Source organism: Lissotriton helveticus, chromosome 8 (assembly GCF_964261635.1).
Source record: "Lissotriton helveticus chromosome 8, aLisHel1.1, whole genome shotgun sequence".
NCBI lineage: Eukaryota > Metazoa > Chordata > Amphibia > Caudata > Salamandridae > Lissotriton > Lissotriton helveticus.
This window is the reverse complement of record NC_136069.1, coordinates 348157545-348175649: the sequence shown is the minus strand read 5'-3', so window position 1 is coordinate 348175649 and position 18105 is coordinate 348157545. Positions and strand designations below refer to the sequence as shown.

Here is an 18105-nt window from a genome sequence, read left to right as displayed (position 1 = left end):
CCTGAAAGTTCTTCCTGTCTTCATCTGAAAGTTTAGGCAGCAACTGTTTAGAGGAGTCCATCAAAGCATGGATATACCTTACCATTAAGCAGGTTGCATTTGTAGATTTCAACGCCATGCTCGCAGAGGAAAACACCTTTTTGGCAGACTGGTCAATCCGTTTAGATTCCCTGTCAGCTGGAACTTGAGGGAAAGCTCCCAAAGACCTATTTGAGCATGCTGCCTGAACCACTAGGCTCTCAGGTAAAGGGTGAGCATATAAAAACTCTGTGTCACCAGGCGCCAACCTATATCTCCGTGCTATAGACCTGGAGACTGCAGGCACAGACAAAGATTTCCTCCAAACCTCTAGCACAGGTTCAAGGATTGCCTCATTAAAAGGCAATAGAGGCTCAACAACCGAGGATGGCGAATGTAATACCTCCGTTAATATATTAGACTTAAACTCAGTGGTAGGGAGTGTAATGTCCAATAATTCAGCCGCCTTTCTTACAACCACATGATAGGGGGCTACATCCTTTGACGGAACATCTGAGCCAGGAGAAAACTCCCATTCAGGGGAAACATCAAGGCCACTGGCATCCCTTAATTCAGCAAAGTAGTCCTCTGATTCAGGTAGCTCACCTTATTCCATCTCCTGTCGATAACGCTCCTCTTCTAAGACCCTTTGGGTCTCCCTCCTTGAGCGAATCCTTGGCACAGGCGTCGACGGATCCATAATCGACTCCGTCGGATTCGGGGCCGGCGTCGAACATGGCTCCGACTGCACCGCTTGCGCCGAACGAGGCCGAACAGACGGCGCCGGTGAAGCTTGGAATGGCGCTGGAAAATTCCAAGACGGTGCCGCCGGAAGAAAGGGCATAAAAGGGGCCTCGGCATAAGCCTGAGGAACCCCCAAATTGTAAGCTAGTGGACCCATGGGACCCGCAGGTGCACCAGAGGGGTACATAGCCCTTGCAAATACCCCATACAAAGCATTAAGGTAATGCATAGGGTCTTGCCCTGGAGCAGGGAATAGAGGGTAAACTCCTGGCACTGCACCCGAAGCCTGTGTGCATGGAGTCGGGCCAGTCGGCGCCATTAACGGAACTTCTTCCGGCTGCTCCTGATCTTCCTGTCCAGGTTGATCTTTACTCGGATCCGGCGAATGGACCGAATCCGGAGCCGGCGTCGGTGATCAACGCGGAGAGACTTCGGGTGAAACTTCCTTCACTGGAGAACCCGGATTCGACAGAGATGGCGAAACATGATCTTTTCTGTGACGCCGGGGCGAGGTCGACCTCGGCGCCGGCTCTTTATTAGAACGATGTCTTGAAGAGTGCTTCTTCTTCTTATGTCTCTTCGACTTCGAGTGTCCCAACGTCTACTTCGACCCCGATCTGGACTCGGAACGAGACCTCGACCTCAATCTTCTCTTACTAGCCTTCTTATCTTTCTTCATTTTGGCCATAAAGACCTTCGCCTCCCTTTCTTTCAATGACTTCGCATTCATCTTCCTGCAGCACGGACATCCATCGATGTCGTGATCGGAAGACAAGCACCACACACAATCTTCATGCGGGTCAGTGATGGACATCTGCTTACCGCACCCCCTGCAGGGCTTAAAACTAGATTTTCTCCCAGACATTGTCGAAAGAATCAAGAGGAACAGATGAAAACAGCAAGAAATACAAAGTTACTATGGAGAGTCCCAAAGAAACCGTTGGCGTCGACGGCGCGGAAAAAAGGGAACTAATGTCATTACGCCGACGAGGCCCTATTATGGATCCAGTAACGTCAGCGGGGTTGCGAGTGGAGTCGTACCCTTTGTGACGTCGTCCATGACCTCGCCGGCGTGGAGAGCTACAAAAAATTCAGAATGGCTGCTGTGCAGGGGATATTCACAAGGTGAGGAATCCACTGGCAGATGTATCCATCAGAAGACTGAATCACTCCAAGATTGCAGCTGCCCGCGGTCCCGCAGGGGGCCACCCAAAAAGGGCAGCCCCTTTAGTGCCATTTGGGGACTTCCCCACCCCCTCTAGGAGGAGCCCCCTTACCAGGCGCACTAGGTGCGTCATTTCCATCACGCCGTGGGGTGGGGTGGGTATTTAGGCCTCCCCCTCCATTTTGTGTTCTCTTTCAAGTCAAGTCAAGTCAGGAATTTGTATAGCGCACTACTCACCCAGAGGGTCTCAAGGCGCTTAAGGGAGAGGGGTACGCTACTGATCGAACAGCCAGGTTTTGAGTTGCTTTCTGAAGGAGAGGTGGTTCTGTGTGAGACGGAGGTGGGTGGGGAGTGAGTTCCATGTCTTGGCCGCCAAGTAGGAGAAGGATCTTCCTCCCATGGTGACTCTTCGGATGCGTGGAATCGCGGCGAGGGCTTGGTTGAACGATCGTAGTTGGCGGGTGGGGGTGTAAAAGGTCAGGCGAGTGTTGAGGTATCTGGGTCCTAGGTCGTGGTGCCTGGCACGCCGTCTGACCCTCTTTGTGATCCTCCGGATTGACGGTTACCCCAGGAGCTACACGCTGTGAGTGCAAATACCCCCCCTTCTCCCACAGTAGGTACTTAGGAGGCTGGTGCCTGGCAGCAGTCATAGGCGACGGTCTGCATGTGGGGGGTGAGTCTAGCACAGCACCAGGGGATAAGGGCCAAGGCTCCAGCCCAGTGCCGCGCACGTCGCAGTCTGGGCCCGGCTCGGGTACTAACCGGCGCTCCCCTGCAGGCCCAGGGGGTGTGGGTATAAGAGAGGCTAGGTGAGCCCAGCTTGCTCGTTGGGCCCGGTTCCTCCTGTGGTGACCGGCAACCACCCTAGTAGAAATATTGCCGAGGAGTCTCGAGTCGGGGAGAGGCGGCTTGGGGTGCGGCAATTCTGCAAAGCGGCCATCGCCCTTGATGCAGTATGGCTGTGTCCTTTGGCCGGGTCCGGGAGCTGAGAAGATAGCGCAGTGAGTGTGCCCCTACCCCCTCGCCGGGCAGGACATCATGTTCACCTTGCCTTGTTGTCGGTCTGCTATATCCCCCACAGCATTGTGCTTTGAATTGGTGGCACAAAGGCCCAGGGAGGGCCGCAAGAAAGCGTGGGCCACCCGTCACGTCAAAGTGACTCATCATGGATCAGGAACCATCAGGTATCATCCTAGGATTTGGAGCGTTTTCAGTATAGTACAACAAGGCATTGTAGTGGCTTATTGAAGGCCAGCAGTTTGGCGGGGGACTGGTTGAGGCTGGACCCCCGGAGGTGAGAGCTCTAAACATGAGTTGGACACCATCTTGGATCGTGGACACGTGTGCTCAGTGAGAGAGAGCTTAGGTCTCGGAGATCGAGGTCAGCCAATTCCAATCTGACCCCATAGAATCCTGTGAATACCTTGGTCTTAATATAAGAGCACTAAATAAGCAAAGTTGCAACCTGCATGCATTCTACCACCCACCTGGGGATAACGCAAAGTTCACAGAGGAACTAATAGAGATCATAACGGCCAACTCTAACCCGGATGCCAACAATATATTCCTAGGTGACTTTAACCTACACTGGGACGACGACAATGACAAGCTAGTTAACTCGATGAAAGACTTCCTCAATGAGCTAAACCTTACTCAAGCATGCACCCAGCCCACTCACTCACAAGGAGCGACGTTAGACTGGATTATCTCAAGAAATAATGAGACATCAATCCTTGCTATAGACCCATGCGATTGGTCTGACCATCACGCCATAACATTCACGATACCTACAATAAAAAAGGGCAGGACCGTGCAACCCCGCAAGTTCAAAAAACTGATTCGTGAGACAAAAGAAGCCAATATTCAACTATTGGTTGAAAGATGTGAGAAAGACCTGAAGCCACCTAATAACAGGCAGAATGTCAATGAGCTGACTGACCATTACATAACCTCAATCGGTAACATCGTCAATGACACCATGCCGCAAAAATTGAAAAACGTCTCAGAGAAGCCAAAAAATCCCTGGTTTAATGAGGCACTGAACGAGGACAGGCGAAAACTAAGAATGGCCGAAAGGAAATGGAGACAACATCCCTCCTCCCCCGAGTTGAAAGCCCTCAGAAAAACCAGAAAACAATATAACAAAAAGATAATCAACTCCAAAAAAGAATTTATAAGGGCTGAACTGGATAATGCCATAAACAGACCACGAAAACTCTTCGAGATCCTAAAACAACAGTCAAACAAACTAGCCAAAACGACCCAAGAGAACTCAAAAACTCCCATAAGCTGCGAGGAATTCTCCTCATTTTTCTCGGAAAAAACCAAACTACTAGAAGTTGAGCTCACAAGTGCAGCGGCCAACCTTGTGACCCTCCTTCACCTAAAAATGAGGCTAATGAGACAACAGAAGGTCCTCAAACAAAAAATAAAGCAAATTGGGACACATTTGAACTATATGACCAGGGTAAGATTGCCAAAAAGCTAGCCGAACTTAGACCGAACAACCACTATCAAGACCCTCTACCGTCAAAGTGTGTAAGAGAAATCAGCCACACTCTAGTTCCGATCTGGACCGAGATAATAAATGCTTCACTTACACAAGGGACCCTCCCTGACTGCCTAAAAACGGGGCAGGTAGTGCCCATCATCAAAAAACCACCAGCGGATGCGACAGACCCGAATAACTATCGACCAGTGACCAACATACCTTTACTGGCCAAACTTATTGAGAAATGCGTACAGGGCCAACTGAGTCAACACATCGCTAAGTTCGCATTACTAGACGACTGCCAATCAGGATTTAGAACAGGACATAGTACTGAAACTGCGATCCTGCATATTGTTAATGACGCCTTACAAGCCCTAGACCAAAATCAGGCATGCCTACTGATCCTACTAGACCTGTCATCAGCTTTTGACACGGTAAATCACGAAATACTAATGACCAGGCTTCAAGACAGGATGGGTTTGTCCGGAAACGTACTGAAATGGTTCAATTCTTTCCTACAGAACAGGACTCAACTATTCCTGATCAACCAAGCAACCTCCTCCCCATGCCCTAACACAATCGGGGTTCCACAAGGCTCAACACTATCCCCAGATCTATTCAACTTATATGTAGAACCCCTTACGGAGATTCTTCAAAAATCACGGATATCCTATCACATGTATGCAGACGACACGCAAATATATATAAAGATCGCCTCCCGTGATGACGTCGACCGAATGAATGACACACTAAAGAAAGCGTTGCAATGGTTAACAACTAATCATCTGAAACTAAATGCCCACAAAACAGAATTCCTGCTAATCTCACCAACAAGGAGCCAACCTGAGGTAAAGGAATGGGTGAAATTGGTGACTGCGCTAAACTGCACTCCGACCCTAGTTAACTCCGCTAAATCACTGGGAATCACGTTAGATGAGAACCTCGACATGAAAGACCACATTAAATCAATGGCCAAGAGCGCCCGCTTCCATTTGAACTATTTAAGAAAACTAAAACCCTTTATCTCTGAGGCGGATCTAAAACTGGCCACCCAATCGCTAGTTATCTCGAGGGTTGAATATGGTTGTACCACGTTAGCTGGCCTACCCAAGACATCCATAGCACCACTAAAAGCCTGTCTCAACGCAGCGGCAAGACTCATCACGGGAACGAAGAAATTCGATCATATATCGCCCCACCTGAAAGCCCTAAACTGGCTACCCTACGAGGCCAGAATTCAAATGAAAATGGCCTGTATTACCCACAAAGCGGTTCACTACAACATGCCTAGATACCTAGCCAAGAAAATTAAACTTTCGGGAGGCAACAGACCAAGCAGAAGCGCCAAAGAGCTGCTATTGCGGCCGGCCTTCTTCCGTAAGAAAAGGACCTATGATCGAGCCTTCTCCGGAGCTGCACCCAGAGTCTGGAATTCACTCCCTCCAAACATCAGGAAGATTCAAAATACGGTAACATTCAAACGGGAACTAAAGAGCCACTTGATGAGTAAATACCCTACGTAGAGAAAACTACAGACTATTGATATGAACATCTACGCCAAAGAGGGGGTACTCATCATGAATAATTTGAAGTTCAATATCAAACAAATGAAAGACTCCCGTCCAAGCCTCGGCTACACACTGTACTGCTACCTCATATATTTGGGAGCTTATACACTGTATCACAGCTCAAACTATATAACCTCTACCTCACTTTATTATATTTATGATTATTATGACAAGCTAAACCTACTCAACTCTTAACGGCTAATTATATAGGTAATTGTATTGATAATGTTATGTAACCCTACCTCAACGAGCTTGAAGATATGACTATGACACAAGCTGAGACTAATTCACCTCTCAATGCCTTTTAGCTAGTCACCCTTGTACCATACTGCTTCTACCTCATAACTGTTTGTTGTTATAATTGGTGTGATAATTGTCAATTATGTAATCTTTTTATGTTCAGCGCTCTGATACCCACGGGTCTTGTTCGCGCTATACAAAACACTATAATAAATAAATAAATAAATAGGTAATGCACACATACTTGCAGCTTGGGGGCTGCTGACACAGGGGCGGTACTGCGAGGAGAATGGCTGGAGTAGGATCCCTTCTTGTAGTGCATTGCTTGGGCGTCAGGTGTCTCAGTGTGGGAGGCCTCACTGAGCGCCTGTGTGCGTTCATTGAACGATTGGGTCTAAAGAATTGCCATGGTGAATCAGTCAGGGCCCTTACCCAAGCACCATAAAACATAGTGCCCTCCTCCAGTCAGATGCAATTGTAAATTAGCTATATAATGCTCCTAGCAATCAAACTACCCTTACATAACACCAGCTTAAAATGCTCTTAGAAGGTAAGATTATTAAGCGAAGAAACCCTCCTGGTGGAAGGCACGGGTTCTCACCTCTCCGGAGCGGGGCCCTCACAGTGAGATAGCTCCCAACTCATATTCACGGCTAGGTCCACTGGGCTCCAGCCAAATGACCCCTTGCGCAAGTTGGGGTCAAACTGGGTTAGAGCAGTAAATTAAAGTGCAAATAGGCTACAATGCATTAAAGAACATTTGGATTTCTTGTATTCAGGAGGGGGAAGGTATTGATACATAGGGTTCCCCTCCTGTTCCCACTGCCTTGTCTGCTTCCTGGTATACCAGCAGAAGTTTGGGATGGCAAGACTTCACCTAGGGTGGTGACTGGCTTAATTTAATGGACAAATCCAAAATGTTTCACATTCGCGAATGTGTGAAATTTGGAGCTGCCTGTGCGTAGGTTTATTCATATGTGCAATATTATTAAGTTAAATAATCACTGTATTGACTAGTGCGACCAGCGGGCGATCATGCACCAAGGCATTTTGCAGCGGTGGACTAGTCCAAATGTTCCACAGCAACTGCACGTGGTACTACCTGTGCATAGTTCAGTCAGATACTCAGTATCATATTAATAATCGTTATAGTTGCAGGTTGCAAGCGTGAGATTCCCTCAATGTCAGCAAAGCTCACATTGCCAGCAACAAAAGCTGCCTGGGAAGTCTGGGTGTAGTCACCACAGATTAAACTGAACAGGCAACAGTCCGGCACGAAAGAAGGGATGCTGAATTGATTGCCCACCTAGCAGTATGACTATTGCACAGGAAGATGGAGGGTGATTCAAGGGACACAGGTGGTGTGACGGCAACACAAGACGGTCAGCTTATGCTGGGTAGGAAGTTCTGTATCACCAACCAGAAGGGGTGCCATCTGGGAAGAGCAGTAATATGTTAAGATATGATATAGATGCTGCTCAGGAGAGGTTTGTCAAGGCATTTCACTTCTTGCCAGGCATTATAACAACGCATCCTCACCAAGCCTTTGCTTAGGTTCCTGGGCTGCATACACACTGCCCGGTATTAGGCACCGGTGGCTGTCAGCGCCATGAGTTACTAAATTACAACGGTACAGTGGGCATACTGGCTGACCGGGCAGTATTACTACAGCCTCCAAGGGCAGATTAGTCAGATACCAGTTGCAGTGAGGGTGCTTGCCCTCAGTGCAGCTGTTAGAATTTTAATTCTATTTGCAGGTTATGCTGGTCTTGCTACCAGCGGGTCTTGTGTGTGAGTAGTTTAACTGCATGGAAAAATTCATAAAAGGAGTATGTCTTAACACTTCGACTACTAGGAATTAAATCCGGGACCAGCTACCCCTACACATGGGTTTCAGTGGAGGGCAATTAAGTCTGGGGTAACCAAGGTACTGGCTCTAGTGCTGTGCATCTGGGGTCAAAGCGGGTTTGCACACAGGGGGTGTCTAGGATCGTACCAGGCACGCTCTGCAGTGTAGAATGCAAAAGAACTGCACATGGCCACTACTTTCAAAGTGACAAATGCAACAATTTGATCCCAGCCAAAGTGAACCAAGGTTCTTACTGTCAGATGCACAACATACAACCGTTCACTCCCGCCTCACTGAAGGTAGTCTGTTAGCAGAAGCATAGAACGGGACGTCTTGCGCCGGGGTGCGGACATTGCTAGGGCGACACAGCAGATAGGCTGCTGTCAGGCGAGGGTGCTTGTAGGCTGGGAGGCGAGGCGATGTAGCACAACCAATTCTAAGGACCCCTCTCCCCCACTGGACTGCCCGAGAATGTGAGGGCAGTGGGATGTGCAATGTTACAGGTATTTTACTTGCCCATACAGGGGCAGTAGGGTACATTGCAGGAATCAGCATAAATAGGGCAAGACCTATAGATGAGGTGCACTGGGAACCACGACAGCGTGGTGTTAAGATCAGAATCTCGCAGCGACAAGTTAGACAGGTGGCTTGCGTCAGTTTGTTAGGCCAGAATGTGTGCCGTGGCTCCAATAGTGGCTAGAAATATAGGTTTGGAGCACCATCACTGACAATTCCAGAGCACACTGCACCTGATTCCAGTGGGTGAAGGCAATATGCTCATGTGCGGCTTGATCTCGTAGAGGGCAATGATTCCTGGGATAACAAAGTACTAGGTCAATAGCTGGATTGAGCATCAAGGGTCAAGGCTGGTTAGCAGGTATGTGTGTATCTGTCATCGGCTATAGTTAAGCAAGCCTGGTAGGTGGCGTAAACTGTCACTCCATATGGTTGCTGTGACTGCAAGAGGGTGCACAATGCAAACAGTCCTGTTCGCCAGGGTCAAACGGAATCACCCCAAGATATACTGTAGAGAGGATGTGGTCTCACAGCTAGAGCTGCCGACTTTGAAGCTGGGAAACCAAGGTTCGAGCCTCGGGGTCTCGACTCCACATCCTGGGATTCTGGGCAAATCACTTAATCTCCCCGTGCCTACCAATTAAAGAAAATGAACGTTACACAAGTGTCCTTATGTAACGTAACTGCTGCTCGTGTAAAGCGCTCAAATACCACTATATATAAATCTGCAAAAAAAATCGGAGCACGTGAAGGATGGCCTCTAGATGGCAGTGTTGTTCCATCTATTACATGAACAAAGCTACTGGGAACATCAAACGAAAAAATGCTTCTGGATTAGGCACAGCATAGCCAGGTTTCTTTGGGATGTCGGCTTCAGATTCTCTGTGCCCGGGCAGAGAAAGCTTAGTTAAATGCGATGAGTCTTAACCACAGCCTGAGTTAAGAAAGGGCTAATCCCACTCTGGAAACTGATACGCTCCATGAAATCCCTCGCAACACCTATCCTATTAACGCTCTCATTAAATCCTGACAAAGAATAGATGTTCTCTATAGATCACTTAATTTGCAGAACACATTTTCGATTCATCAAACGAAAATTGCTTGGAAAAAATAAAACAGACTAATGTACAGTAATTCATATTCTGTCTGACACAGAGCGAGATGGGTGCGGGGGGTGGGGAGGACTTCTTTTAAAGTGAGAGTCTCTGCCTGCAGCGCCTCCTCCGGCTCCCCCTTTCATCTCGTCTCATACAGCGCGAGAGTCAGACGAGGACGCTAAGGTACGCACCGGAAGCAGCAAAGCACAAGGAGGCACATTAGCACAGGATCACAGCCTGCACTGCCCCCGCACGGCACGAGATGATGCCTGTCCGAAGGCAGAATACACTTATGCACCTCCCCATGCGGCAGGCCAGAAGCTGCGAATACATTTAAGACTTTTTAATGTTTAAGATTTTCCACTGGTCGAGGGAGGCTGACGGCATGAAGTTGTCCAAATTGTGTTCTCTTGAGCAGTGGTGGGCAATCCAGCAAAAAAATCTACGTGAGTCTTATATACTGAGGAAAGTGATAATGTGGAATCATTTATAATACTGAAAGATAGAAAACTGTAAATCCTCATTACAATGGCGTGTTTTGGAACAGAAAGATGAAATACATTTCTTGCACAACTGGGAAAAAGAGGGAAAGCTGCTCCTATCCTGCCAAGTCCGAGCAATAATTAACTAACTGTAGTACTGTTAACAACCAGGTTTATTTTTGAGAAATATTGATACATAGAAATATAGGAATATGGATACCTCGGGGTCCCACCCAAAAATGAGAAAAGCTGGAGATCGAGTTAATTCTGAAAATGATCTCTTCAGACATTTCACATAGCACTCGACAATCAAAGAATATGAGAATAATCTGCCGTGGAGATGAAGCATCAAGTTCCTGTCGAAAGAGCCAATGGGAGGGATAGTAAATTTGAACAAGTGTGTGTGTAGACTGAGAATTAGCAGGTTTCAGAAAAATATGTGAGTTAGAATGTGCCCCGCTGAATGTTACACTGTTAACGTCGATTCTTAATTCCTTGGACTAGGATATGCATAATGTGTCCAATTCGAATGTTTCACAAAACTATATAATAAGTAGTGCAGTACGATTCAGTAACAGCTAACTACTGTATTTCTTTCCATAAAACAAATTCATCTGCATAATACACCCAACGAAGGCCCATCAACTGTACATATTTAAACCATTGTGTGGTGTCAATTTCCTAATGTAATCTTATTTCTGCATAAAAGAGAAACCAGTTTCCTTGAGTCAAGTGGACAACCCACATTTTTTATTTGATTTACATTAAACTGATACAAATATCTTTTTTTGCAATAAATTACTCACTGCTTTTTGGTGTCATCAATTTTGCCCTATAAATTAAACTTTAATTCTTCATGCCTGCAACACCTGTACTACCTACCTCTTTCATATAAAAAAGCAATAATAAGACACTAAGAATGTAAGCAGTTTGTGTGACCATGTATTACAAGTAATAAAATGCCCTCTGCCGTATGTTAAAAAAAGTATTGCTAATCACCTCACAGTTCCTTGACCTCATAAAACTTCTTCATTTGGCTTTGTTCCTCTGTATCACGAGGTCAAAGAACTTCGCTGTGATTTTCAATATCCTTATAATGGACTGAGTGGGGGAACTTTAGCCCATACATCATAAGAAACATTTAGCGGCCTCAGTACTTCTGAAATTTAGTACCTGACTCTACCCCAAAAAACATAGTTTAATGTTTGACTTGTTTAAGAAACAAGAATAGAAACATTTACCTAGTGAGCCTAATCGCTGCATCTTCAGATGGGGTAAAAATGTTATTATAGTATGGTGTTCCTACATTATCAGTAACCATAACTTGATGGATTTGAATTCCTAGTGCAGCTCAGTAGTTAGTGTCATCTAAAAATGAGACAGAATCAACTCACCTTCAGCAATTGATACACAGCTTCTTGTACGCCTGGACTGGCTGTCCAGAATAGCAAATGAAAGATGTAATTACACATTTGAGTTTTTTTGTGTGGATGAAGATAGAGGAATTGCCCAGGTCATGCCTTGTAAATGAGAAGTTAATCCCAGAATAATAGACACCATAACTAAATTAACTTGCCGAGTAAAGAGCGTGGTAGATTCTGCCATTTCCTTAACAGATGTCTATCGTTGACCAAGAGGGCCATTGTGGGCCTGAATACTGACTATTCTTGTAGGCCTCAGTAGCTGAAGTGCAATGGTTGTGCCACGCCTATCCGCTGAGCTCCATCCGAATAGGAGTCCTAAGTGGGGAGAGGGGTTGGCCTAACGGCTAAGGCGCTCAACCTCGGACCTGGGCATCTGGGTTCGAGTCTCGGTAACGACGTCAAACCCCCCCTGTGATTCTGGGCAAATCACTTAATCTCCCCGTGCCTAAAATGAAAGTGTGTCCTCATGTAACGTAACTGGTGCTATGTAAAGCGCTCTGATAACTGATTCGGTTCGGTTCTAGTTCGCGCTATATAAAACTCTGCAAAAAAAAAAAGTGTACACAATTGCTTGAAGATAATATTGTCTCGAGATGAGTCCAAAGAGCATAGGGCATCCTTCCACAGAGAGCTCTGCCATCAGCGATCTAACCTAGCTTCTCCAACGGGTAGTTTGTGAGCAACTGGTAACTCTCCAGCAACCTGTAAATAGGTCTCCTGTGTGCAGCCCAGCCTATAACATCAGAAGCTTTTACTTGTTTGAATTAATATATGTATAACAAACTGAAAAGTGTATATTCAAGATAAAAATGTGTTTTTCAGAACTCATAAGCCGATGTTTGGAAATAAAGTGGTTGAATTTCCAAAATATATTTAAAGCTGATATTTGAGGCATAAATCAAGTAGTGTATGGGGAGATATATTACTAATAATATTACCTAGGTGCCAGGGGCATTGCAGCTCTGACTGTTAAGCGTTACCCATGTAGAGGCATTCCACACTGACAAAGCATTTTTACATTATCGCTGGCAACAGTGCCTGATGCACTGAGGTGACCTGTGCCGGCAATCTTGAATATATACTAATGTAATCTTGTCTGATGTGATCACTATTACAACACTGATATTAGTAGCTCTGGTTGATTTTGATTGAACATAAGTAGCTCTTACTACAGAAAAGGTTGGAGATCCCCTGAACTAGACCAGCTGTGCGTGTCAGCCTAGCAGGCATGATCCGTTTGTAGTGAGAAGTGTTTACCTCCTCAGCTGTTGCACTGAGACCTTGAGAGTCTGCCACTGGCGCAGAGAGAGACTGGGTTGATTCTGGGGGGCACAAGGGGGGGGGGGGGCTGGCAGCAGACACTTTCATGGCATTGCCATAAAGTGGTGTAGCAGGATTCATGACCATCTCATTCAATACGTCATGATCAGTATCACATCTGTTTACTATGACCCTAGGGATTACTGGATTAGTGGAAAGCATTGGTACCAAATGAGCACAGGTATTGAAATACTCCAACTAAGCTACGATGTTTCAGAAAACATACAAAAACTTCCACAGATCACCAACAAACAAGTTTTAACACACCCTTCTGAGTAAGAAGGACAACATCAATGAGCCTAACAAAGAAACAAAGAAAACAATACCCGGACCTATTGAGCAGAGAAGTTATAATACTGGGGCACTTTGCCCATTTGGATTGTCCCCTCCTGCTACACCTTCAACCACTGAAAAAGAAAGGAAAGGATATGGAAAGCATGAAGGCTGCCAGGAATCGGAATCATTTTGCCACACAGGACAGTGAGTCTTTTATTTTAACCACACAGGCCTCAGGTGGGATGTCTGATGTTGCCCGTAGGTTGAGGACCTTACCTGGGAACACGAGGAACATTGCTGGCAAATATTAAATCACTCAGTCCCACTGTCAAGTGTGCTTGCCTTCCTGCCAGCAGCGACTCTGACAAAGATACCTTGGAGTAAGGGCAGACAGCACAGCGATTAGGGATTCCATTTCTTTGGACTGAGCTCCAAGGATGAAACTGCTAGTTCCAGAGACATTGTCAGTACTACAGACGACTCGCCTCACAACACAAATAGCAAGGATGTGAACTTCAGTGACATCACCTCAAGGGGAGGTGGTCCTGTACGACATTTAGGATAGTTTGCCTTACCAATACAGCACTACAGCTGATCAAGGAGACCCCACCGCATGAACTATTAAGGCTCTTTCAACAGGAGAGCATGAACAGGCTGCCTCCTCAATGCCAGCTGTTCTGAAATTGTAGTTATTTTTGGGGGGATTTACTGAACATGTCATTGGTAGTCGTCTTACATGTATTTAAATGTAGTTGTAAAGTGGACCACCGAGATCCAGAGTTTAAGTCGACTGGATGCACATTAACTCTTGATAGCTGGATTCTACCATGAGGTCTTTGCCAAAGATGGAGTTTGATGCTTCAAGCTGATGGAGAAACTCTTAGCAGAGATCAGAATGAAACCCAAACTAAAAGGCTTTCACACCATGTCCAAAAGAGCGCAGCTGGGTTGAGTGTCACATGGTGTTCGTGGTGGTAGCTGCTTGGCTTCACACCAGCCTCGATGACGGCTGACACCGATTACAGATTAGACCCCAGATCTCCCAGGTGGGTCCCAAAGTGGTGTTAGTGGCTAAGATAACAGTACAGAAATTCTAAAGCTCTAGGACAACAATAAGGGAATAAATTGTGATCTCTTTTGGTCCAGCCGGATCTGGTATTGGACATCCAGGACCAAGGGGCTGTAAGTAAAGGCCTCTCAGTCAGCACTGCACGCCCGGATCCCAGCGAGTGGTGATACTGTTACAGTTCTGTATACATGCCTTCTTATAAAGTGGTTTTCTCTTTCCCTTTGTGAACCTACACACCCTAAAAAATACAGCTTACATTGCATGATGTCTAGGGGCTATGCTGTTATACACTACATGGTCTGGGTGTCTCTCGCTCAGATACAAGAAAAAAATCTGAAAACTAAAGGAACATTTTCACTTTTATGTTGTTTCACCAAACTAGGTCACTTATTTTAAGAATACAGCAAAAATAACGAGAATGGCTAATCTGATACAAAATGGAAATCAGAGAGAAATCTTACAGAGGAAGAATAATCTCATGTTGTCTAGTTTCCCTCTGTGCGGTTGGGACAATGTAAACCCATTCCAAGAAGCAGCACTGTACCTCATAGTGCACTAGTTTAACCATAAGCCATCTCTACCCAGAGTACTAATAGACAGACATGCATTCTTACTTTCTTGAAGAAATGCTGCGTGGCCACAGCGAACACCTCGAAGCCTCGGCTGGCTCTCTTCAGCTCCTCCTGGACACACAGGAGCTGCCTCGACTGCTCCTGACACTTCTCCTTCAGCCTCTGCACGAGCTGCCGGTCGGCCTCCGGCCTAGGGTTGAATCCATTCCGCGGAATGCCAGGCCGTGGTTTCGAGTGCGCTGCAAGGTGAAGTAGAGCATAGCATAAGTCACTGCCCTAAAGGGATTTTTGTCCATGTCTGAGTTCCCCAAGAGGTTTTTTTTGGGGGGTGGAGGGTGGGGGGCTTAACCCTGGGTTGTGGAGCATGTTTTCTGTCTGTTTGCAATCATAGCGGCTAAGATTTGTGTCATTCTTAGGTGGCCTTCAATAAAAAGTCATGTGTGTTGGGAGCGGCTAAGGTGGATCATGAATAACTGGAGGGGTGTTGTTAACACAGTGGGGATATGGTTTATGAAAAACATTGTGTAGGACTGGAGACCAGGGCACCAACCGCTGCTTCATTTGTAAAAAGTGCCTGGGCCCAAGGTTTTGCCCAGAAGCCTGCAGCCAGTATTACTGTATGCTGCTGTGCAGAATGCCAAGCCTGCATAGACCTGATTCCACCTCATGCATCTGTTGTCCACCACCAGACACCCCCTGCCCCTTTATCTCACTCTTGCAAGTTCCTGTTTTCTCCCTGTGTCACATTTTTCCAGTGTTTCTCTCATCCGTCTATCCCCTTTGTGTGTTTTTCACTCTCTTGAATTGTGACAAAGTCTGCTAAAGAAAATTAGGTGGTGGCCACTAAAAATTTGTGGTGGTGTGCCCCACCTGCAACCATTGATTCTAATTAGGCACTGTGGGTTCTGCCTCCACTCAATGTATACAAACATGCATATGATCAAAATCCAGAGGCATGCACTCTAGCAGACGGTTACGTTGGTACAGCCATGGTCCAACCAACAGGCTGCTGCTCAGGCACCAGATGGCCATGGGTGGCACTCTTACCGGGCTACTTGAATAAAAAAAGGCTGCTTCTGCGGTTGAGGATGGGTGAAATGCCAGTGGTTATGGTGGCAGAGTGATGCACTTCGTTGTGCTGCAGTGGCATACAGGTGAGCCAGTTGCTGGCAGCACACAAACCACCTACTGGTACAGTGGGTTAAACCTTCTGTCCAGCACATACGCTGCCTGCACACAATCACCTTGTGATCAGTGCTTTAAATGCAAAAAAATAAGTGCAGGTACTCACCAAAAGGAGCGGTGAACTGGGGGGTGGAGTGTGGGGCGGGACTAATGGCGGGAGCCAGGTTTTCCACCTTTACAAATTTTATATGCAAGAAATCCAAGTGCATTGTAAGAAAATCTGAAGTATCTGTCTGATATTCATTTATAAAGCATTTACTAATAAGGGTATGTTCAAAACCGTCTCTGGATTTTGCCATCAAAGCTTTGCATGCTGGAATTTTTAGACACCCTTACTTATAATGTGAAAGGGGAACTACGAGTCCCAGCATGCAAAAGCATTACCAGCCAAAATCTAGAACTGTCTGAAAGTCTAAGGCATTCCATGGAGCTGCCTGTCGCATTTGGATTATGCGACATACGAAACAAGTGGTTTAATGCACCAAACCATAAAAAATGGTGTTGCCTTTAAGGTGTTTTTTTATTTGAAGGTAATCATAAAATTGGCAGCAAGGGAAGGGATTTACATTCAAGTAAAAATGCCTAAATTAAATTGCTGATCAACTAATATTTTCAGTCATTTAAAACAATGGCATGCTAAAAAGCTGTACTGCCCTGAAGAATGCGCCCCACGCCCTCGTCCATTAGTTTTAGGACAGACTCTCAACTCCTACTGGGCAGGATCAAAGGGTAAACAAAACACCCTGCTGCCGCCTCACAGCTGCTGGAAGAGTTGCAGGGAAGCAGGGCAAGATTGCTGTGTCCAGGTGACAAGAGCTGCTGTTCTGGCGCTCCTGTACCATCACCTCAGGATGGCATAATCAGAGCGGGTCGTGTTTAAAGTGCTGCCGAGGCATGATATAATGCGACGAGCCCCCTGTGTCTAGGCAAGGCCCCAGTGAGTACCGGTACTCTCCTTGTCCCAGGAGAAGCTCCGGTACTCAAGGGGCGAAAATTAAAAAGTGCTGGTACTCCGTTCCGGTGAGTACTGGCCCATTTAAAGCCCTGCTCGTGATAGAGGTACGCACCGGTGATAAATATACATTTTATGTTTCAGAGGGCACACCTTTATCATCGTGTCACTTTTCTGTCGCATTCGTAAAATATAAACAGAAAACTATAGGGGGCACCTAAAACTTTTCAATCCCGGAATATATTTAAAAAGTTACCATCTTCCAAAATTGTTTGAAAGGAACAATTCTTCATAACTAACACACCACAGCTCCATAGCTGAGAGTGGAGGAAAACTTTTGAAAGGTATTTCAACAGAGTTCATATCTGATTAAACTACTTTGGATTGAATCCAGAATACAGAAACCCATCGGAATCATGCAGTATATCTTACATTTTCCTCCACATGAATTATTAAACCAAAGTGCTCTTGCATTGCTTTTAAAGGGAATCCATCAATGCGCCACTGACATCTTTGTATATTTGCCTTGTTCTGACACTCTCCGGATATCAGCCATGAGTGATGCAATTGTGAAGAAAGTCTTGATAAGGAAATAAAAATATGCCATTTTTGTTCGTGATTTACAGTGAACCATTTCATCGGACTGCGTTTATATGTTTATTGATCACTTTTCAGAGTGATTCAAGAGTAGACCATTGCCAGCAAGAAAATCAAATGCTAAGTGGAAGAGAGAGAAGTAGGAATTGAAGGGTACTTAGAACCCCGTGTCGTGCATTTTAAACAGAGTAGTATTATGTGATAGGATTAGGATGAAAGGACACATTCTCTAAGGGTTTGTTCAGATCCTGGGGATGAAAGATGCAGTAATGGGGAGCGAAAGAATTTCGAAACATCCCAAAATAGGTAAAGATTATGGGAGAGCAGGGCTAATGCTAGCAGAATTGACTGGTCACACATGGATCGGTTCATGTGCAGGGCTCTGGTGCCCCTTGCCACACTTCTGCAGCCACCACAGCAGGAGGGGAGTTGTGAGGAGTGAGGCTTAAAGCCCTGGCCAGATGCCCTCTTGGTAGTGGATTGTGCGGTGAGTGGCTCTGTGGGGAGAAAGGGAACTGAGTGTCTCCTTTGTCAGAGGGG

The 18105-nt window shown here is 46.1% G+C and overlaps 1 protein-coding gene across 1 annotated transcript in view; it reads right to left on the bottom strand.

The window, feature by feature from the left end:
• Nucleotides 1-18105, bottom strand: part of MTUS2 (microtubule associated scaffold protein 2) — a 1701731-nt gene that overhangs the window by 378546 nt on the left and 1305080 nt on the right. Inside the window, exon 11 of the mRNA XM_078657132.1 lies at nt 14874-15070. Within this exon, the coding sequence (XP_078513258.1) occupies nt 14874-15070 (197 nt within the window). The remainder of the gene's footprint in view (nt 1-14873; nt 15071-18105) is intronic.